General features: G+C 37.7%; 1 protein-coding gene across 4 annotated transcripts in view; it reads left to right on the top strand.

Annotated features, from left to right (window-relative positions):
• Positions 1 to 23,467, top strand: part of AGL (amylo-alpha-1,6-glucosidase and 4-alpha-glucanotransferase) — a 64,868-nt gene that overhangs the window by 32,453 nt on the left and 8,948 nt on the right. For all 4 annotated transcript variants that reach the window (XM_026700326.2, XM_026700328.2, XM_087930175.1 and 1 more), the window contains exons 18-33: positions 1,618 to 1,742; positions 1,840 to 1,952; positions 2,057 to 2,191; positions 4,137 to 4,267; positions 5,475 to 5,611; positions 5,828 to 5,961; positions 8,089 to 8,264; positions 10,465 to 10,567; positions 11,502 to 11,727; positions 13,230 to 13,341; positions 13,594 to 13,729; positions 18,010 to 18,122; positions 20,636 to 20,847; positions 21,200 to 21,297; positions 22,609 to 22,696; positions 22,793 to 22,926. In XM_026700326.2, the coding sequence (XP_026556111.1) occupies positions 1,618 to 1,742; positions 1,840 to 1,952; positions 2,057 to 2,191; positions 4,137 to 4,267; positions 5,475 to 5,611; positions 5,828 to 5,961; positions 8,089 to 8,264; positions 10,465 to 10,567; positions 11,502 to 11,727; positions 13,230 to 13,341; positions 13,594 to 13,729; positions 18,010 to 18,122; positions 20,636 to 20,847; positions 21,200 to 21,297; positions 22,609 to 22,696; positions 22,793 to 22,926 (2,173 nt within the window). The remainder of the gene's footprint in view (positions 1 to 1,617; positions 1,743 to 1,839; positions 1,953 to 2,056; positions 2,192 to 4,136; positions 4,268 to 5,474; positions 5,612 to 5,827; positions 5,962 to 8,088; positions 8,265 to 10,464; positions 10,568 to 11,501; positions 11,728 to 13,229; positions 13,342 to 13,593; positions 13,730 to 18,009; positions 18,123 to 20,635; positions 20,848 to 21,199; positions 21,298 to 22,608; positions 22,697 to 22,792; positions 22,927 to 23,467) is intronic.

The raw sequence follows: 23,467 nt of genomic DNA, 5'->3' as shown, positions 1-23,467 counted from the left end.
ATTCCAGCATATTTGAAATAAATACAGGTAGTCCATGACTTATGGCCACAATTGAGCCCCAAAATTACCTTTCTAAGTGAGAAATTTGTTAAGTGAGTTTTGCCCCATTTTACAACTTTTCTTGCCATATTTGTTAAGTGAATCACTGCAGCTGTGAAGTTAGCAATAGGGTTATTAAGTGAACCTGGCTTCCCCATTGACTTTGCTTGTCAGAAGGCTTGAAAAGGCAATCACATGACCACAGGACACTGCAGCCGTATTAAATATGAACCAGTTGTCAAACATTTGAATGTGAATCACATAACCATGGGGTTGCTGCAAAGGTCATAAGTGTGAAAAAATGGTCATAAGTCACTTGTTTCGGTGCCATTGTAACTGAATGGTCACTGAATAAACTTGTGATGACTTGGGAAGCAGCACACACGTAATAAATTCCCAAACGTAAATACATTTCTTTTAATGCCTCCAACTTGGCCTCACTGTTCAATTGTTCGCAACTAGAGATTAAACTCTTTCCAAAATAGTCTCCCAAAAGAAAGAAAAGTACAGACCAAACTCAAAGAACAGATAACGAAATAAAAAAACAAAACAAACTGCACTAAAGGAATTTCCACGACAGACCAGGATAATTAATTACAAACTTTAAGAAGATAACAAGGCACAGTCTGTTGGAAGAACGCCAACCAAGTTAAACCTCAGCCATAAATAAAACATACTTTGCTTCTAGCAACGCTGTGTTTTAAACGCCCCTCCTTTATACTATTCCCCCCAGCTTCAGCCAATGAGGGGGATCATGGCCGCTTCCTCTCCCGTAAGCCTTCTCCATTCCTCCCTGCGTGCCCTAGGATGAAGAGGGGATAGGCCTAGGTATTCCTCTGACTGCCCAGCCGGCCTTTCCCAGCCTCCTCCACAACCTCTGGAGCCACACCTCCACTCCCTGTCGGCTGTTCCTCCTCACCCTCAGAGTCAGTCTCCAACAGGGTCATGACAGAGCTGTTGTAACTCAAGGACTACCTGTACATATTTTGAACATAGAATAAATGTAAAGGAAGATAAAAAGAATAATGTGACATTAGAAAAATAATGTTGTTTTGCAGTTACAGCGGTAGTGACGCAGTGACTAGAATGCAATATTGCAGGCTAACATGCCCACATCTTGCAGTTCAATCCTGACTGGCTCAAGGTTGACTCAGCTTCCCATCCTTCCGAGGTCGGTAAAATGAGGACCCAGATTGTTATTGGGCAATATGCTGACTTTGTAAACCACTTAGAGAGAGCTGTAAAGCAATATGAAGTGGTATATAAGTCTAAGTGCTATTGCTATTGCAAGATATGAATGTATGCCAAATAACATAGAATAGGATTCATAGGATCTTCAATCCTTAGCTCTGTTCTTGACTTGGAATTCAGTAATAACCACATCTCTCAAATCTTGGATAGAGTCTATAATTCCTCCTCGTTGGTACTAAGTAACTTCTTAAAACTAACATCAGACAATCTTGCATTATGGCTAATGAATAGTAAAGTACTCATATACTGTATGCTTGGCAATTACTCACTGTCCTCTACTAATTGTAATATGGCATAATAGCTGCTTTTTTCTTACTGTTCCTATAGGCAAAATTGAAGAAGTAGTTCTTGAAGCTAGGACTGTTGAGAGAAGTGCAAATCCTTATAAAAAGGATGATCATACAATCAATGGGTTGCTTGAGTATACAGTTGAACTCCGAGAACACATACAGGTTAGTTCTCTCAGACACACTCTCTCTCTCTCTGTCTCTCTTTCTCTCTCCCAAATTTTAAGTTACCTGATTTCAGCTCTTATTCTTCTCTTGTTAGCTCAAGGAAAGTAAAATAATAAAACAAGCTTCAATTGCCACAAAAGGTCCTAATGAATTTGTTCAGGAAATCGAATTTGAAAACCTTACACCAGGGAGCGTGATCATATTTAGGTAAATAGCAATTATTTCTACCTATTGTAGAAAATATTTGATGGATTTTATGGAGTTTATTGGAATGGAAGACTAACATCTCTTGTTTGGTGGTAATATTGTAGAGTTAGCCTTGATCCAAAGGCACAAGATGCTGTGGGAGTACTTCGTAATCATCTAATCCAGTTCAGTCCTCACTTTAAATCTGGAAGTCTGCCTGATGACTGTTCAGAAGCTATACTGAAAACCCCCTTTTCAATGTAAGTTTGTCTCTATGTTGAAACTTAACAAAAAGAGGTAAAGTTACACAAATGTCTCCCTTGCTTGCTCTGCAGACCTGTCCTTTGTCCAAAACAATCAAGAGGAATTAGTAAGAAGATAGCACGTTTGGCAATAAATATTTTATTTATTTATTTATTTGATTTGTCAATCGCTTACAAGGTAATAGATATAAGTATAAACATGAGTAAGAATACAGGAAATAAGTACGAATAAATGGGGACAATAGGACAGGGACGGTAGGCACGATGGTGCACGTATGCGCGCCCCTTACAGACCTCTGGGGTTCGGAATGGATTCCCTGCCCTAGGTATGTGTTGGCCTTCACTCTGTTCGTTAGTATGGCGTTGCCGAGGAAGCCCGATAGGTGAGGTCAATAGTGGTTAGTTTGAGGTTAAAGGAATGGGGGTTAGAGGATGCAACAGCAGAGCCAGGTAGTGCATTCCTGGCATTGACCACTCTGTTGCTGAAGTCGTACTTTCTGCAATCAAGTTTGAAGCGGTTTACATTGAGTTTGCATCTGTTGTGTGATTTTACTTTTTGGCCGTTAATACTTTAGATCTTAGAGAAAGAGGTAAAGGTTACCAAGACATTCTATGCACACTTTCTTGAAAGGAAATCTCATTCAGATGATTCAGACTTTGGCATTAGTGTGCTTAGCAATGACTTCTTGCCAATCTTGTTCAAAGAATGTTATTGTCTCTTAAGACTGAACTACATATTATGGTGAATGTGTCATCACAGTTGTGCGTAAGAGATGTGGGTATTTTTCATTAAATGTCACTGGTAGGATGTATTCATCCAACATATGATCACAGCAGGGAGGGAGTAGAAATTTAACCTTCCCTTCTCCCTGCAGTAAGCTTGGGAAATCTTATCTATCCAAATTCAGTTTAAGAGGAAAGCTCCTTTTTGCATTTTCTCCCTGAGCAAATAACAGCTAGAGATTATATTTTTGGAGTTGTAGTGCAAGAGGCAATATTTATAATATAAGTATATGATTGCCACATTATTTTCTCCCTTGTAGAATGATTGAATTATAATATGTATCCGTGATTTAGCTGGATAAATCAAAATGTGTATTTTAGAATGACAAAATAAGATTCACTTTCATGCATCTCCAATGGACAAGCTATAATCAGCCCTTAATAAGAGCTGAATAAAACTTGGTGAGAGAATTCTTGGAGATCTCAGCAATATACTTACATCTTGAATGCATCCTCACCACATCTTAGGGCTTATTATGAACCATGGCCTAGATATTATGTAGCAACATATAGTTCTTGACTTAAGTCCAATGGCTTAATAACCCTTCAAAGTTGTGACAAACCCTCCAAAAGTTGCTTATCCCCCATTTTTGAAGTTAGGACAGACACACAGACACATACATGGAATGGGACAACTCACCATAGCCAACTCATCACAGCCAACTTGCTACAGAACAACTCGCTGCCAGACAATTCAACAATTCAACGTAATTATTTAAAATAAGTAAAAAATTATTTTAATTTTTGTCATTCACATTTCATTTTGTCTTTCCTTTGGCATCCTATCTTTAATGATTCCATTCCACTATTTTTTTGATACTAATATAACTCTTGTTCCTCACAGTGGTGAGTTGGCTAGAGCGATTTGTTGTAAACTCTTCACCTTTACAACCAGTTGCAGTGTCCACAGGATCTCAATTTGCAACCATTTTAACTAGTTTTGATGTTTCCTTCCGGATTCTGGCAAAAGCTGCCCATTGGGGAAAATTGATTTGCTTAGCAACCATGGTGTTCACTTAATGTGATGCCTTGACTTATGACCACAACAACATGACTGGGTTCAATTATAGTCATAAGTTGAGAACTACCTGTAGGTCTTACATTATACATACCGCTTTTGTATGCTTGTAACAGCTAATTTCTTTTTTCTTCTTCTCAGTATTGCATCAAAATTAACATTGGCAGACCTAAATCAACTACTGTATCGTTGTGATGCAGAAGAACAAGAAGATGGTGGAGGATGTTATGACATACCAAACTGGACACCTCTTAAATATGCAGGCCTTCAAGGTGGAAATCTACATATTTTTGTCTCAAACTAATTTATAATTAATAGATCTTTATTCCCTTTCAAACTTCAACTTTCTGTATGCTTTTATTCTTAGCCAAGGTCCACACTTTTTTGGATGAGCAGGGCCTGGGACTTGTCTGATTTTTCCCACCCCTTTTTGTGTGTGAGAGAGAGTGAATTTGGGGTTTTGTTTTTAAAAATACATTAAGTCTACACATTTTAAAGTGTTGCTTTTGAACTGCATCAAGCCTATTTAAAACCCAGTGTTATAGTTCTTGAATGTTTCAATTTCAAAATAGCAGAAACTGTCAAAAATCTAGATCACAGATTCAGGGGCCGGAAAAAAGTATCTTGGGGGACCTCATGTAACATCATGCTATAAGTAAAATATATCCAATAAAATCAGTGCAATCTTGTTTGATCAGTACTTGATAATACTTCCATCCTGTTTTAGTTTTTCAATTTCTAGGATCTCTAGAAGTTAAAAAAACAGAAGAATGCTAGGATATTAACCAAAGCTACTGGGCTAATGCATAGTAAATCCTAGTTGTTCTGTTGAGAATGATATATTACTGATTATTTAAACTTTTCAAACTAACTATAAATGTGTGTACATTTAAATTGTGAGTTTTCAAAATAACTTCCAACTGTGATGTATATCTCTGTTTGATAGATTCTCATAAATCACAAGTATAAACTGGTGAAATTCAGACATAAGTCTAAGAGCCATGGCCTTTTTTGTTGTCATGTCTGAATATAGGATAATTTTGCAGAATATTTTCAAACCCACACCTTAGAGTTCAGAATGTTATATGGGTTTGTAGGCTAGCTGAAGGCAGCGTAATACACTTTTAAAAGAAGGATGTTTTTAAGTATATATAAACATCCTAATTTATTTATTTTTTAATTAAATTTAGATTTTTACTGTTTTCAGAAATATGTTTCAAAGCTGTTTGTTTTTAATTTTTGAAATCTCAATATGGATCAGAATTTAAGGGAGAGGTATCCAACCTTGGCAACTTTATGACTTGTGGACTTCAACCCCCCAGAATTGGCTGGCTGGAGAATTCTGGGAGTTGAAATCCACAAGTCACAATGTTGCCAAGGTTGGACACCTCTGATTGAAGGCATATAAATAAATAACAGGATGATGCATGTCAGTTCTTATGACCTGTATTATAAAATTATATTTCTGTGGATCCTCAGGAATAATGTCAGTGATGGCAGAAATACGACCAAATAATGACTTGGGCCATCCTTTCTGTGGTAATTTGAGAGCTGGAGATTGGATGATTGACTATGTGAGCAATCGCTTAATTTCTCGTGCTGGAACTTGCTCTGATGTAAGTTAAACTTTGCAAAAATAATTATCTTTATAAACAGATATTCATTTGTTATATATTAACTTATCTGATGAACTCTTCTTTTAAACTTGAAAGCTAACACACTATTTGGGAAGCCTTGCACAATTATTTAACAAGGATTAACATAACTTTCAGCACTTGTTATTAATCACAGTTTTAAATTTAGTACTACTGTTTGTTTCCTTCAACGATTAGGTTGGGAAGTGGCTGAAAGCAATGTTTATCTACTTGAAGCGGGTCCCCCGTTATCTCATTCCATGTTACTTTGATGCCATATTAGTGGGTGCATATACTACACTTCTTGACTTGGTTTGGAAACAGATGTCCAGGTATGTTTTTATTAGTATAGCTGTAGAAAGCTGGAACATAATATTGCTGAGTTGTGTCAAGCACAAAATGTTTCATCTGTTTTTCTTTAAAAGCACAGGGTGACTCCTTATGGCTACTGGGGTAATCTTGACTGCATTCAAAAATTATTTCCTTTATTCTCTATATCAGGGGTTGCCAACTTTTTGGACCTCAGGGACCACCAAACTGATAATTTTAGATCCCAGGGACCACTAACCAGTTCTGTGGGCATGGCCTAATTTGTGGGTGTGGCTTGGTGGCCATGTGACTGGCTGGGCATGGCTTGTATGTAAATATTACAAATATTTATATAAATATTGAATTTTTTTATAAAAAAGAGCAACTTTTACCCAAAATCAGGCAAAGCAGGCACGCAGATTGAGTTGCTCACAGAATCACAGATTCATTCAGAGATCTATCTATCTGCCATTGGCTAGCTCAATCTGTCACATAATATTTGCTAGCAAGCAAACTCACAAAATTAACTCACAACACACCATGCATGTAAATATTTTTTTATTTAAAAAAGAGCAACTTTTACCCAAAATCAGGCAAAGCAGGCAGATTGAGTTGCTCACAGAATCATTCAGTGATCTATCTATCTGCCATCATCTAGCTCAGTCTCTCAAATTTGCTTGCCATGAGTCTGCACTGAATTTGCTTGCAAGCAAACAAACCTTCAGTCCTAAGGGAAGCAGAGCTGAAGATCTAAAGACTAGCTAGAAAGCAAGAAATCCAACCATTTCCTGCTTCCTAGCTAATCTAAATCTCCCAGCACAGCAGAACAGATGATGGTCGGAAAAAGGAAAAATGGAAATTTAGCAGGCAAGTTTACTGGGTAAGGAGTGAGTGGACGGGGAGGGTTCCTGCGGGTCATGTGGGCGGCGCAGCCTTGTGTTTCTGCGCAGCCTGGATTAATTGCTTTGGGTGGGATGCTCTGGGGGCGAGATTTCTCTGCGGCCCACCAAAATTTTCTCAAGGCCACCAGTGGGCCACGGTTGGTGACTGCTGCTCTATATTAAAGTAAAATAAACCAATTTACACATATCTAAGTCATCTCTTAATTTTTGCCTGGTAACGCTTAGTCGAATGTGTATGCATGCATCCGCACTTGAAAATAATGTGTTTCAGTTGATACAGAATGTCAGTTTACTGCAAGATGACTAATAAGTAATAGCTCATTCATGCATTTTATTTGATGTAATCAGTTAATGGCAGTATACTGTTCATCACTAATGAGCTAATAATGTCCATGAGACCAATGAATCTGTTATCCTTCTAGCGGCTTCACAATTTGGGATTGTTTTTTTTGATTCCTAACTGTCAGGCCTCACTTGCAGCAGTCAATCAGGTATCCATGCACTTATTGGCTATTAATTAGTGGCAGGTACAAATATAAAATGCTGCTTTCACTGAAAGAATTTTACTGATTATCAGGCACAGTTTAAAAGTTGGTGCTGGATTTGAAAGCCTTAAATGACTTCTAGCCTGATTATCTGGGCGCCTGGGTCACCTAGTATGAACTTGCCCAGGTACTTAAATGAGAGGATCCTTTGATCCCTTACACATTGCCAGAGGTTTAGCTGTCTTGTACACAGGAGGTGTGGTTATGTGATGCTCTGTCCAAGGATGATGTGTGTTTCGCACCCTCTCTTCCGGCTCTTAGGAAAATACATTGTTTTTGCCAAGGTTCTAATTACAGTAAAAGACTTTTTATGAACAAATTGGAAATATCTTAGTACATTAGCATGGCATAGAAGAGGTCATCACATATATTTGTGTTGTTTTTGTGATAACATTATCATGCAGTTGTGCTTATAATTACAATATTATGCAAATTATATATATTAATATACATTTTAATTTGACATGATTACACCAACAATGTAAATCACAGCGAAAATATGGTCCGTTGCATCAAGATCCAGAAAACTGAAGTTCCTGTGTAATTCTAATGTCACCGATTGTTTTAATTACATAGATTTTCCTGTTATACTTTTATACTTTTAATCTTTTGTACTTTGTTTTATTGTTGTATCTTTAGTGCTTTTTTGCAGCCTTGGTACCAGAAAATTTATGGCCTTGAAATAGTGTTGCTTTAATTACAGCTTTGTTCAGAATGGTTCAACGTTTGTTAAACATCTTTCCTTGGGCTCAGTCCAGATGTGTGGAATTGGGAAATATCCATCTTTGCCACCTCTGTCTCCTGCCTTAAAGAATGTTCCGTATAGGCTGAATGAGATTACGGGAGAAAAAGAACAGTGCTGTGTTTCTTTAGCAGCTGGTAAGCATGGTCACTGGTCCGTGAAAGAGTCCACTTTTAAAAACATTTTGCATGGTTTGAATCTCTGCTAGGCAGAAATGAAGCACTTCCTATTTGACTCATGAACCTTGGAGATCTAATGTTGGGAAGGCAAAAGGACCAGCATAGCATAAATCTAATCAAATCTGAGTGGTAGTAACAGTCGTATCCTTTCAGTTTGTTCCTGATACTATACTATGTATATATCAGTATTTTTCTGTCTCCCACTCTGAATTAAGAGATAACACTGGGGTATGGACAGGGGTGTTAGATCTCTGAAGAAATTCCAAAATGGGGCATTGTGATGTTTCCAGAACACCATCGTTATCAGTAAGTTATAGTAGGACAGTTTCTGTTAAGAAAAATAGATTCTGCAGACTCAGTTGATTTAGAGCCTTCTTTCATTAGCTGGTCTTAAGAATTCCTGTTTTCTAGAATTCCATTAGCCTAATGTCTGATCGTCCCGAAGGTGCCTTTTCAGGAAACACCTGGACTTCCTTGTTTTTCTTGCCTTTTCAGGAAACAACTGGACTTCCTTGTTTCACTTTTCACCCAAGAAGCTTCTTCAGCTCTGACTGGATTCCCCACCATCCAGTCAGAGCTGAAGAAACTTCTTGGATGAGAAGCAAAACATCTTCAAAGAAAAACAAGAAGTCCAGTTGAAAAAGCACCTTTGGGACAACCATGGACCTGGACAACTGAGAATATCCATAGATATTTAACTAATGACTGATCCCTAGTTGGTCTCATCTAATAACCCTTTGCATATCTTTCATGACCACAAATTGGGTAAATTAGTCTATGTAAATCAGTTTCTACTGATATTCTTTATCTTCATAGTCAAATGTATATTGAGGCTAAAATTCCATGAAGCTGAAACATACCTCTGCCAAAAGTATTAATAATAATAAGAATTAGAGGTAACCATTCTGGTAAACTTCTGGAACTTTACAAACTTGCATATTACTTTCAATGCTTCACCATAAGCTATATTTAATTCACTGTTTATTTTTATTGTTTTTACAATAATAATAGCAGCAAAAAAAAGAGAAAAAGAACAAAATGCATAGATAATTGTGTTAGAAATGGATACATTGTAAAAGAAAAGGGGAAAAACATAGTAAGTCTTTTTTTTAAAAAAATCCATACAAAGTCTACATCTGTTAAGCACCCCACTTAGGTAGCAAGTAAAATCAGATTTTCATTGCATGAAAGGTGCTATAAATTTATGTTTCCAATGCTGCAGTTATCAGAATCCATTTATGTAGTCGGGTTGTCAAATTACATACACCAGATATGTAATTTCAAAGAATATTATCCTCCAAAAACTTCAGCTTCTGTTGCATAAATTTATTTATTTAATTCACTAGTGAGGGTAGGACATTGTAAAAACATGTGTTTTAAAGAAGAATTATTTTTATTACATTTCCAACAAATCTATATATAATATTAAAATCCGAATAATTGGTCTGTGCACCCAAGCGTATAGTGTACAAGTGGCTGCTTGAAGTGAGGGGCTTATGTATTTGTGGGTTATTATTACACATCTAGTAATTATATATTCTTCATTGGGTTGGACTAGTCTACAAATACAGAGAGTTACACCTATGTATATATAGTACACAATACTATAGTAGTACATATGAGCTGTGCTAAAAGAAAATATAAATGAAAATGTAGGTATTGGAATCAGTGTCATGTCAAATCTCATGTCAGATTTAGTATTCTAGTGGCAAGCAACAGTCAAAGGAAGTGGTTATTCTGAGGTTGACTGAGCAGTGTTATAGAGCTGATTTTAAAGTTACAGTGAGATACAAATAAAAAAAGGACATTTTCTTACAGTATTTCCTCTGTATATTTTAGGACCTTTCTCTCAACAATTCATATCATTTTCGAACTCTTATTGGTTCCGAGTGAATTTGTCAAGCAGAGAAACAAAAGGTTTATCTATCTTATCCCATAGATAAGTCTTGCTAGCTAATGAGCATAAGGAAGATCCCAGTCTTCATTTTTTTATATATATTAGGATGACTTTGTGCAGATGGATGTCATCCAAATTGAGTTACTCAGAGGGAATGGAGCAGCATGTGGCTCAGTCATAAATATAAAGTAAGCTGTTTTTGAAAGGTAGAAAGCTAATAAGTTCTAAAGCTTTACATCTGCTTTGTCTCTCACTCTTCAGGTTTACCTCATTTCTCATCTGGCATTTTCCGTTGCTGGGGAAGAGACACCTTTATTGCACTGAGAGGGCTGATGTTAGTCACTGGACGCTACTTAGAAGCAAGGTAAAGTAGTTACAGATGTCAATAGTCTCTCTCTCCCTCCCTCCCTCCCTCCATCTCTCTCTCCCTCCCTCCCCCACTCTCTTTCCCCCTCCCTCCCTCCTCCTCTCTCTCTCTCTCTCTCTCTCCCCCTCCCTCCCTCTCTGGCTTATCTACCGATCCACACACTAAAGTACAGGTAGTCTTTGACTTACAACCACAACTGAGCTCAAAATTTCTGTTGTTAAGTGACATAGTTGTTAAGGGAATATCTGCAATTGCTGAGTGAGTAACCTGTCGTTAAGTGAATCTGTCTTTCCCATTGACTTTGCTTGTGAGGTGATCACATGCCCTTGGGACACAACAATGGTCATAAATATGAACCAGTTGCCAAGCATCTGAAAGTTGATCACATGATCATGGGAATACTGCAAAGGACATAACTGTGAAAAACAGTCATAAGTCACATTATTCAGTGCCATTGTAACTGAACAGTCACTCAATAATTCATTGTAAGGTAAGGACTACCTGTATTGCTTATACCAACAGAAAAAAAATAGAATTTTCATTGGGATAAGTAAGATTCTAGTCATTTAAAGTAATGCTTATATGCATACATTTTTGTTCACATTTTTTGAATAGAGAGGATGGAATTACTTGTTTGTGTAGCCTTCCCTAGTCCTGGCCTGAGTGGCTTTCAGCAAATCCTCTGGAAAGCTCTTATTAAACAGGAAGATTTAATCCATGCAAGACTACATACAGGTAGTGCTTGACTTATGACTACAGTTGGGATAAGAAACTTCTTTACAAAAAGTGATGAAGTCATTAAGTGAGCATCTCATGACCAGGTCCGATTTTACAACCATTTTTACTTCACATACTTTTAGCGAAATATAACAGAGAACTTGAAAGCTGACCATTTTATATTCACTCCCTTCTCTTATCTCTCTGGTTTCAGGAACATAATATTAGCATTTGCCGGCACCCTAAGGCACGGTCTCATTCCCAATCTGCTTGGCCAAGGTACTCATGCCAGGTACAATTGTCGTGATGCTGTGTGGTGGTGGCTTCAGTGTATACAAGATTATTGTAAAACCGTTCCAAATGGCACAGACATTCTCAACAGTCCGATATCTAGAATGTATCCTACTGATGATTCTCTACCTCAGCCAGCAGGCAAAATGGTAAATTATAGCTTCTGTCTGTTTAGCTCGGTTCAGTCCCTTACATGTTTTATCCATGGGTTAGTTTGGGAGAGGAATTTTCTGGTTTGGAGAGTTGACTTTAGCTCATGTCAGATTATGGCTGTAGTAGATTGTTCCTCTATGGCCATGATGGCGAACTTTTTCCATGTTGCGTGCCAAAAGTGCACATGCATTCCTGCTTCCATGATACAATGTGCGTGCAACTCCCCTGCCCCCCTGTACATGCGTGCGCCCCACACACAGCAAACCTCTGCACATGCAACCCCCCCACACACACACACTACATGCCTCTGTACATGTGCACATGTCTTCCACACATGCTTCTCCCCCCATGTATGCGGGGTAGATACCTGACAATCAGCTGGCTGGTGGGGGACACGCACGCATATGCAGTGGGGTTGTTCCGGGCGACCTCTCATGTGCTGGCAGAAGTGGCTCTGCGTGCCACTTCCGGCACACTTGCCATAGATTCGCCTCATGGCTCTATGGTGTTGTATGATGCCTGTTACTGCCTGATGCTATTACAAGTACGAAAAAACTCACCTTGGATTATTATGTTTGGTGGCCTCTGATAACATAAAAAGGTTTTGTCCTTAACAGAGGTTGGGAAGGAAATTCTCCATGAAACTCATTTTCTGCAGTTTAATATAAAATGTAAACACTTGCCCAAAGAACTTCAATATTACAGTATTACTTTCATTGACATAGTCTTACTGTTGTAATCATATTCATTAAAGGACAAATGTTAAAAGGAAGTGTGGTTTTTCTAACTAAACCAGTTGTATATATTATTGCTCTGTAGAGTTGAAGTATTTTTGACCTGCTTCAGAAGGAGAAATACTGACTAGGTCTCTCTTCAGTACCTTAAGTTTACACTTAATATTACATAGTACAGAGGACCACTTTACATTTTGAAAGTCAGTTTGGTGTAGTGGTTAAGCCTAAGGCATCAGGCTAGAAACCAGGAGACCATGAGTTCTAGTCCTACCTTAGGGCAAAGCCAGCTGGGTAACTTTGAGCCAATCACTTTCTCTTAACCGTAGGAAGGAAGCAATGGCCAACTGCTTCTGAAAAACCTTGCCAAGAAAATCAAAGCATCTCCAAGATTCACACATTTGAAGGGCGGGGGAGATAATAAAGTATAGCACTTAAAGTGTTGGAGTAAGGATGTTCAGTGTCAAATTTATTTTCAGGCAAATCCACTCACCAGGAGACGTTGGGCCTGCCATTCTTTAATAGCCCAACCTAGCTCACAAAATAATTTTTCAGGGATTAAATGAGTTTTATGTAATCATTTTGAAATTCTGGGGGAAACACAGGACATAAATCCAACACATACTGTCTTGAGAGTGAGTCCATTGGACTTGCCTTTGAATAGGAAGTTCCTTTAAAAACTTAATGCTCCTTGTCGTGTGTGTGTTTAATTTAAGGTTTCCCCCCCCCCCCCTTTTCTCCACTATATTTAAACTACCAATACCCAGGATCAGCCATTATATGAAGTGATACAGGAAGCAATGCAAAAACACGCCCAAGGCATAGATTTCCGAGAGAGGAATGCTGGCCCACAAATAGATCGAAATATGAGAGATGAAGGTACAAATTCTTTAACTATTTTTTAAATGGATGTTCATGTTTATTTCTTAGCTTCCTAAAATATCTTTGAAATAAAGTTAGATTTTCTTTAAATCCCCTTAAAGATACACTTTTGCATGACTTCGAATGAAGCAGTCATATGACAGTAATTCTGACTGCCATAAAAACCCTAGTTTATTTCAAATGGATGCATATGGGGCAACATTTTCATGTGGCTTTTCTGGAAAACAAGCTGGTATTTGTATTTTGTAGGCTTTAATGTAACAGCAGGAGTAGACATGGAAACGGGCTTTGTCTTTGGAGGGAACCGTTTTAATTGTGGTACCTGGATGGATAAAATGGGAGAAAGCGATAAAGCTCGCAACAAAGGAATTCCAGCAACTCCAAGGTACTGCATAAATGCTTGTAGCATTGTTGCCACATTAAAGGCCTGAATGTAATTGACTAATTAGAATTCAGTGTAAAAATATTGCTGTGAACTCTGAATGAATGAATGATGAATGAATGTTTTTACTGAATTGAAAACAAAAACATAAAAAATAAAAATAAGGTGAAAACAAAATAAAACAGTACAATTGGTGGTGGGTTTGTTAGTAGATAATAAAAGTCTTCCTAATTTTCAGGCAGTGTTTGTTAAATTTATTTGCTGCCCATCTTTCTGTGAACTACAACAGTGGCTTGCAATAGTAAAAAATGGAAAAGTGCTAAAATGTAAATATAACAATAGTAAAGCAATGAAACAATAAAAACAAACAATGAAAGTACAACAGTCTGAATTAAAAGATGGGTAGGAGGGAAAAGGAAGCACAGGTATTACAAGTGTTACAAATTTTAACTTTCTTCAAGGAGACTGAATCATAGTGATGTGATAAAAACTATATAAAAAAAGATCAGACTATACCAGGCAAGGAGCTATAGTCAGATTCTTGAGTCCTTATAGAAAGTACAGTATAGCAGGACATGAGCTCTAGTTTCAACAGCCCCTTATCCACAGTGGCAAAATCTCAGCTCATAAGGAACTTTCTTGTATCATCCCTCAAAAATTACTTTGTGGAGAGCTCTGAAGTGTGATAAAGTTAATGCTCTTCAGAATTTGGAAATAGTTGTGTGGTGTAAGTATCTCACTGGTTTGTGTAAAAGGGATTGACTTCTGTGGAAAACATTCTTAAATAAAGAAAACTGGTCCTATTGCTTTCACATTTTTGATATGTTGTTTAAATGTGCTGAATGCATGCCCATAATCCAGGGAAAAGTCCCAGGAAAATTTGAGAAGTTGAAATTTTTGTGAGGTTGTCCTGAACCATATTGACTTGTAATTTTCCACAATAAGGAAGTCAGACCTGTAGCCTCAACCAGCATGGTATGATACACATCCATGCGTCTATTTTGACTTTAGATAGCTCTGCTTCTTTCTTCCATAATATTACATTTGGAATGTAAGGGGCTATCTGGAATATAGCCCTTAGGAATTCAGGTTGGATCTTTTCAAGAGGAGTAAAGAAAATAGTAATATCACTTAGACTTATGCACTGCTTCACGGTCCTTTATAGCCATCTCTAAGCAGTTTAGAGAGTCAGTATATTGTCCCCAACAATCTTGGTCATCATTTTAGTGACCTTGGAAGGATGGAAGGCTGAGTCAACCTTGAGCCAGTGAAAATCGAACTACCAAACTGCTGGCAGCCCGTAGTCAGCTGAAGTAGCCTGCAGTACTGCATTCTAACCACTGTGCCACCACAACTCTTGTAAGGTCCTAGCTGAACACCAAAACATAGTTGTGCACAGATCTTAGCTGAATATACCTTCAGGGTTGCTGGGATACACTGTGCTTCTCTGGTAAAGTGAAAAGAGTTAGCCAATTTTTTTGAGCATTTCATATGACATAATGTTGGTGTGCACTGTGTTTGGTGGAGCCATGGAAAACCAAGTCTAGATATTTAAAAGATATGCACTTGTTCAACACTCTTGCTATTTATCTTTCAGGTGTGGAAGATAAATTAAACACATGAAAACCCTGTCTATTGCCTCAAGCATATTCATGTTCAGTTTAGATAGATGTGTATATAAAATGTATGTAAAGACATATAGACATTTTTAGGCAGGAATTTGGCTTGAAATCCTCTGGATTTAAAATACAGAAATATTTTATGAAAAATTATTTTAAACTATGCTGTTTGCATTAAACATCTAGCAGCAGCAGCGGCGGCATCTTTAAATTTAATCTGTATTTTGTTAAATGGCAAGATTGGCTTCATATGAAATTAGCATCTATGAATTACCCATTTTGGGATTTTTAACATAAAAATACTAGTTTTGCACATGAATTCAATATGCAATCCAGATCTGATTCAAAGGAAGGATTACTAAACTTGCTAAAGCCTGATTTCCACATGACCTAACCCTAAACCATGGGTTAGGATAGGAGTGCAAATTCAGCCTATTTTTATTTATTTATCCTAACCCTTGGACTTTCTTATTCAATCTGCCTTTAGATTATGGATTTCCTGTATGGTCGCTCACAGAGGGTCAGATTCAGAGGTGGTATTCAGCAGGTTCTGACCAGTTCTGGAGAACCAGTAGCAGAAATTTCGAGTAGTTTGGAGAATCGACAAATACCACCTTTGATTGGAGATTTTACAGTAGCCTTCCCCTGCCACGCCCACCAAGCCACGCCCACAGAACCAGCAATAAAAAAAAATTGAATCCCACCGCTGGTCAGATTAGGTAATCATATCTCTTCAGCCCTTATTCTTAACACTGGTACACCACAGGGTTGCGTGTTCAGTCCCTTACTTTATACTCTTTATGTGCATGACTGCATTCCCACTCATGCTAGTAATACTATTACCAAATTTGCAGGTGATACAACAGTGGTGGGACTCATCTCCAGGGGTGGGGATTAGTCTGCCTACCAAGATGAGGCGGACTGGTTGCTTTCGTGGTGTGGAGACAATAACTTAGTCCTCAACACCAATAAGACCAAGGAGCTTATGGTGGACTATAGAAGGAACAGATCAGACATCCAGCCCTTGCTTATCAATGGAGACCGAGTGGAGCAAGTGGCCAGTTTTAAGTTTCTGGGTGTTACCATAAAAGAGGACCGACCTGAGGTGCTCACATTGCAGCACTGGTGAAAAGGGCCCAGCACAGATTATACTACCTGAAGCTTCTCAAAAAACAACTGAATGAAAAACTGCTGGTGACCTTATACTGCTGCACCATAGAGAGCATTTTAACTTACTGCACCACTGTATGGTTTGCCAATTGTACAGTGGCAGATAGGAAAGCACTCCAGAGGGTTAACATCATTGCCTAGAGGATCATTGTTTGCCTTCTTTCCTCTTTGGAAGAGCTTTATAGCTCCTGCTGCCTTAAGAAAGTTCAAAACATTCTCCAAGATCCATCTCATCCTGGGCACCCTTTTTTTGAACTATTACCATCTGGCAGACGGTACAGGATAATAAAAACAAGGACAAATAGGCTGAAAAACAGCTTCTATCCCAGGGCAGTAACTCTGTTGAATTCTACTTTATAGTGCAACATTAATGCAATATCGGGTTTTCAATTCAGTTGCATAGAATGTGAAGGATGTGTGTTTGTGTTTATTTTCATGGTCATAATGTACACTGAAAATGGTTTAATTTCGTTGTACGAGGTGCAATGACGATAAAGTAAACTAAAACTAAATTTCTTCAATTCCTGCCTTTCTAAACCTTGATCTTAGTATTCCTCTCTCTTTTTTTCAATTTCTTCCCCAACTCTGCCTGATCCTTAACACTTTGTCTGTGCGCTCTTATCTGTTCTCCTTCATTCCAAAGCAGAGGGACTGGGGCTTTGGTACAGAAAGCTCTTTCTGCTAATGAAAATAGCTGTACTGTTGTTTCCACCCCATTCCCCTCTATTTCTCTTTTGTATCAGGAAGAAAACAGCTTTCTGGTTATTCAAAGAGAAAACCACAATATCAAAGTGCAAACTCACTTCCTTTTATTGCAATCATAGACTAAAATAAAGTCACCATTGCCCATAGTTCCCGTTGGTTTGGTTTGCTATAGAGATAAAGGAGAATTTATGTATATATGATGAAAGAAACAAACTATCCTGCCTGTGTGTGAAAATAAAAATTAATAAAGGTTATACATACATACATGAAGATGTGTGTTAAATAAATTGTCCCACTAACTTTGAGTTCCTTCCTTGTCCAGTTTTGGAATGTAACTCTCAACATATTGTGCAACGGGACTTGAAGTCCTTGAGATGATTGGTTTAACCTAATATGGTCAAACTCGCACAACTCTGAAAAACTCCTAAGAGAAGCAACGCTTGGAACTTTAAATTTACATGAATCCACAACTGTTCCATAAATTATTCATGTGTATCTAAAGGAGTCTATGAAAATCCTGAAATCCAAATTTAACTCTTGGTGTCACTTGACAGTTGCTGCCTCTTTTGACTGACATTACCTCTCTGAATTGTCTGGTGTATTTCTTATCAACATCAAAATAGTTTCAAAAATCATTATCTTAGCACATTCATGTCCTATTTCCGAATATACATATATATATATGTAATCAGAGTTGTGTATTTTGACGTGACCACTAAATATAGTAACCAAAAACTTTATTTGGTATTAGAAGTGCAACTTACTTTTCTGCTATGGCTGTCCTTTTAGAGATGGTTCTGCTGTGGAAATTGTTGGTTTATGCAAATCAACGGTTCGCTGGTTACAGGAATTGTCAGTGAAGAAGTTATTTCCATATCCTGGAGTTACTGTGAAAAGACATGGTAAGCAAATATGTCTCCAGGATATAATGGAAGTAGAAAAATGACATTACACTGATAATAGTAATAAAGTGCCCAAAATGTTTCACACTAGATTTTTTTGAGCAACTCAAAAAGCAACAGAGAGGTTATGACTTCCAACAAGAGACAGATGGATTAGACTTCTCCCTAAATCAAGAAATGGTTGGGATGGAAGATCATTTCAAATAATTAAGTGAAGATTGAATGGGAGCAAACTATATAATTGCCTGCCTGTTCCATTGTTTCCCCTAAACCTTGGTTCATGCTGATTTACAGCGAGGATAAGAAATAATCTCTCTCACACGCCTATTTCTCACTAATATCTGTATACAGTGGAGAAATGCTCTTTCCCTCATTCCCAAATAGCCTGTTAATTCCTGAGGGAAAAAGATTAGGCAAAGAACACAAATATAGACATGAATTGTTAGCCAACCTCTATTGCTAGAGTCAGAACAGAATGCTTTTTTTGACGTTCAGCTCACCCAAATGCAGCAATAATAACAGCTAAGCAAAAAGAAAAAAAATACATCCAGATAAGCAAAAATGAAATTCTGATTTAGGGAAGTAAAGCAGGGAAAAGAGGCTTGTTCATTTGAAATGAAGCAATCCTCTCTCTTCACCCCATCACTGCATAGATTAGATGCATCTACTGCTACACTACCATAAGGGAGTAGGATGATTTATACCCAGTGTCTTCTATAAGACTGCTGAATTTGTTAGAAAAGCTCCCTCCAACTGAAGGCAAGATAGCACCTAATCCATGGGAGGGGGATGGGAAGGCAGTGGTTAACCGTGGTCGACTGGGTGGTTGAAGAGCTGCTCTCCTTATGGGAAAGAAAGCAGGAAGTAATGCAGAAGCATCATAGTTACAAGCAGGGGTGGGATTCTACCAGTTTGGACCAGTTCTACAGAACCGGTTGTTACCATTCTGTGCAATTTGGAGAACCGGCAAATTGTGCCACTGGCTGGCCCTGTCCCTCTCTGCCCACCTCCTCCCTGCCCCACCCAGTCACTCCTTATCTCGCATGCGTGCCATCCAACACGCCTGTGTTGTGCAAGCAAATTTTATGTGACAGACTCAGGCAGCAGATTGCAGAAAGGTAGATCTGTGAGTGAATCTGTGATTCTGCAAGCAACTCAATCTGCCTGCCTGCTTTGCCTGACTTTGGGTAAAAGTTGTTCCTTTTTTAAATAAAAAATTCAATATTCACATAAATATTTACAATATTTACATACAAGCCATGCCCAGCCAGTCACGTGACCACCAAGCCACCCCCCCACACACAAATTAGGCCACACCCACAGAACCAGTTGTTAAGAAATTTGAATCCCACCCCTGGTTAAAAGACTGTTTCCTTCCCATGGGGGATATAGTTCTTCGTAGCTATAGCACCTCCCACACAGTTCAATTCCTTCTGTGGATTAGGCTCTGCAGCTCTTGGCCCACAGGGGTGAATTTTTAACAGGCATCTAACAGTCTTATATAACATGAAAAAGTATGCTCATTCAACGGCATCTATCCAGCACTGAGTGAACATTTCATTTTCATAGGGATGGTAAAAAGGCACACAAAGCCACACTTTTCTTGCTATTCCTCCTAATCCTGGCAACCTGGGATCTGGTGGCAAGAAAAATGGAAGAATTGACCTTTTTTTTTTTGTACAATGAAAGACTCTCCAGCTGCCAAAAAGCAACTTGACCTGGAAAATACGTGGCCAGAGACTCAGGGAGAGGGAAGAGATGTATCTGCCATAGTCTCAGTAGGAGCAGGACAAGTTTCCACTCCTAAACCTGCCTTGGTGGGATGCTTGCAAAGAAAGAGAAAATGAATGCTGCTCCATATAGAGAGTCAATGGATATTCTTGATCATTCAAGTCATGGTTGTCCCCAAAATGCTTTTTAAAGGGCTACTGGACTTTTCTTCCTTGAAGACATTTCGCTTCTTATCCAAGAAGCTTCTTCATTTATTCAGGATGAGAAGTGAAACATCTTCAAGGAAAAAAAAAAAACCATGAAAGTCCAGTTGCCTTTTGAAAAGCACCTGTGGGGACCCACTTAGAAGGGTGTCTTATAACTCAAAATTATGGTTTCCTCCTTCATCTGATTCCATCTACACCAATATATCTGCAACTCTAAATTCTGTTTCCCATCAGCTAATTCTCTGCCACCTCCCTGCTTATGCATATGGAAGGTTGGCCTTTGCAATATGCCTAACTTCTATCCAGTACGATGATAAAGCCAACTTTAGAATCATTCAATTTTTAGTCAGGTAAAATACTCGTTTAGATCAAGATACCATTGATTATTATTAATGGGTCCTCCAGATGAAGTGGACTTCAGTTCTGTCTTGGAAACAGTTGTCCCAGTTCAGAATGATAGTTAGCAACACCGAATCTGGAGAATTTTAGATAATCTATTTGTAGTAGCATACTGTGTCCTTAATGATGCTTTTTATTGTTATCAGTCAATTGCACAAAACTGATATTATTTTCCAGGGAGAGATGAAACCTTTACATATGATCAGTGGAACAGAAAAATCCAAGCCCATTTCGAAAAGCTGTTTTTTGTCTCTGAAGACCCAAATGATCCCAATGAGACACATCCAGATCTGGTTCATAAGCGGGGCTTATACAAAGACAGCTACGGAGCATCAAGTCCTTGGTGTGATTATCAGCTGAGGCCCAATTTTCCTATAGCAATGGTTGTGGTGAGTATTGTGTTTTAAAAATGACACGTGGTGGTCTTTGCATGTCTTTAGCACTTTTGTTGGCAATTTTGAATACTTTTGAATAGAAAAATTGGTTAAAATATTGGAAGATACAAAGAGGATAGCTTGCTGGGAGAAGCAGTGGAGTAGATGGGACTACAAACAAAACAGGGAACGCTTAGGGATCTTCAATAAATAAGTTTGTGAAATAAATGTTACTTGTAACATGGAGTGTAATTACATAACAATCTTGTGAGGACATTGTGAAATATATCTTTCATATTCAATTTTTTAGTATTCTTCTGTTGTTTACATGTGATGTATTTTTCTACTTTAAAAAAAAAAAATCAAGGCACCTGAATTGTTCTCTCCTGAGCATGCTTGGAAAGCGCTTGAAATGCTAGAGAAAAAATTACTTGGTCCACTTGGGATGAAAACTTTAGACCCAGAGTAAGTATTTTATTATTTATTAAAATACTTCCCCCCCAAAAAAAGAATAAAACAATTATAAGATTAAAACATGAAAACACCAGTCATTAAAAGCTAAAACTTGAAAATTAATATTAAAGCAGATATAAATCCAGTGCCTAGACAGGGTGGAGGTGAGATCTTGTACTAGTCTATTAGCCACCTCCAAAACAGGATAGCCACATTGGGACTTCACGCCAGTTGTCAAAGCCAGGTTTTCTGGCTCTTTTCGAAAGCCAATAAAATAGGGGGGCTGATCTCACTTCAAGGAGGATGGCAATCCAAAGCCATGGCAGGAAAAGCTCTTATAGACCCTACCAGCTGCAATTCCTTGGCTGATGGGATCCAGAGCATGATATTCTGCCAGAGTGAGTGGGGCGGGCCAATGCCAAGTATGCCAAGGTTGACTCAACCTTCCATCCTTCCAAGGTCAGTAAAATGAGGACCCAGATTGTTGTGGGCAATATGCTGACTCTGTAAACCGCATAGGGAGGGCTATAAAGCCCTGTGAAATGGTGTGTAAGTAAATGCTATTGCTATGATGGAGGCATGGTTGCATAAGAAGGCTTCTCTAGTGTAAATGAATAAGTCTCTCACATAGCTAGGTTTTATAAATGGTTGAAACTAATTTTGTACTAATTTTGTATTGTGTACTATTTTTCCTTTCCCATCATCATAGTTTGAAGAAATTCTATAGTGTGAATGATATTTGTTTGAAGATAGATTTGGCTTAACTAATAGTCAGAGGCCTGAATCCTAAAAGTTTTTATTTGATTGTGATGGGATTTATTTTACAAAGGAAACAACTGGGTCATAACTGACAACTATTCTTTTTTATGTTCGTTTCTACTGTATCCTGTTGTCTAATCTGAGATATTGCAAAAAGGAGTCAAGCAGCATTTTATCACTATTGTTTTTTTTGATCCTTATCAAAAGTACCTTCTCAGATGTATAAGATGCATTAATTGGAACTGAACATTTTAAACAATAATGTCAGAGAAATGTCATATTAGTACATTAATGCAATATAACTGTTACATTAATCAATGCATCTTCACTGCAAATAAAAAGACGTTAACATTGTTTACATTCCGTTGCACTGAATAATGTTTGAATGAGTAAATACACTCCACTGAGAATAAGATTCAGTAATATAAAAAAACACCAGATCTAAAATCCTGTAAAAATGAATGTCAAAAGCTATCTTAATGATCTTTGTTCTAAGTAATTTCATAAAACTTGATGTGGATTTCTCAGAAATATTAATAGCTTCTTTTATTTTTTTCCCCCTAGTGATATGGTTTATTGTGGTGTTTACGATAATGCCTTAGACAATGATAATTATAATGTGTCTAAAGGATTCAATTACCATCAAGGACCTGTAAGTGTTATACTTTAGCAGTCTTTATCAATTGATTTTGGACTTTCAGTTTTCATATTAAAACGCTATATCCTTAATTCTGTTTTATTTTTTAAGGAATGGCTTTGGCCAATTGGATATTTTCTTCGTGCCAAGCTATACTTCTCCAAATTAATTGGTCCAGAGATCTATGCAAAGACTGTGTTTTTGATTAAGAATGTTCTTTCTCGCCATTATGTTCATCTTGAGAGGTAGCTTTTATTTGTACAATATAAAACACTACTGTTGAACATCCGTTTTGATATTTATATTTTGATAGCAAAATAGCTCTCACTGCCTGAATATGTATGATACAAAAATAAAGAAGAGTGAAGACTGAAGTTCTGCAGAACTTCAAGATATAGCTTATACACATGATAAAATAACTTGAACAATAAAATGTTTTTATATGCTATTCCTTTCCTATAAAATAGAACTGATACAGTTCTTTCAGTGAGAAATAATCAGAAGGCATCATATGTCACTGTTTTTGCTATTTTTTATATCTTAATTCAAAATAAATTTATATTAGAGAGAAGCATCAGTAGCAACCTGAATTCAGAATCAGGAAACTATATTATATCTATGCATGCCAGTGCTCAGGAATGGGAAATGGAAAAAAAAGGCCCCCAACAAGCAGCAAAGATCATACTTCCTACATGTTTTACATGCCTGTATGATTCATTAGGCACAGTGCATGCAGCCTATGAAATGTTTTTCAAATTAAACAAAAAAATCTGAAAAGTAACAGTT

This window comes from Pseudonaja textilis, chromosome 3 (assembly GCF_049901715.1).
Source record: "Pseudonaja textilis isolate UNSWEBS1 chromosome 3, rPseTex1.2, whole genome shotgun sequence".
In the NCBI taxonomy this organism is placed as follows: Eukaryota; Metazoa; Chordata; class Lepidosauria; order Squamata; family Elapidae; genus Pseudonaja; species Pseudonaja textilis.
The sequence above is the reverse complement of the archived record's forward strand: the minus strand, read 5'-3'. Positions and strand labels throughout refer to the sequence as shown.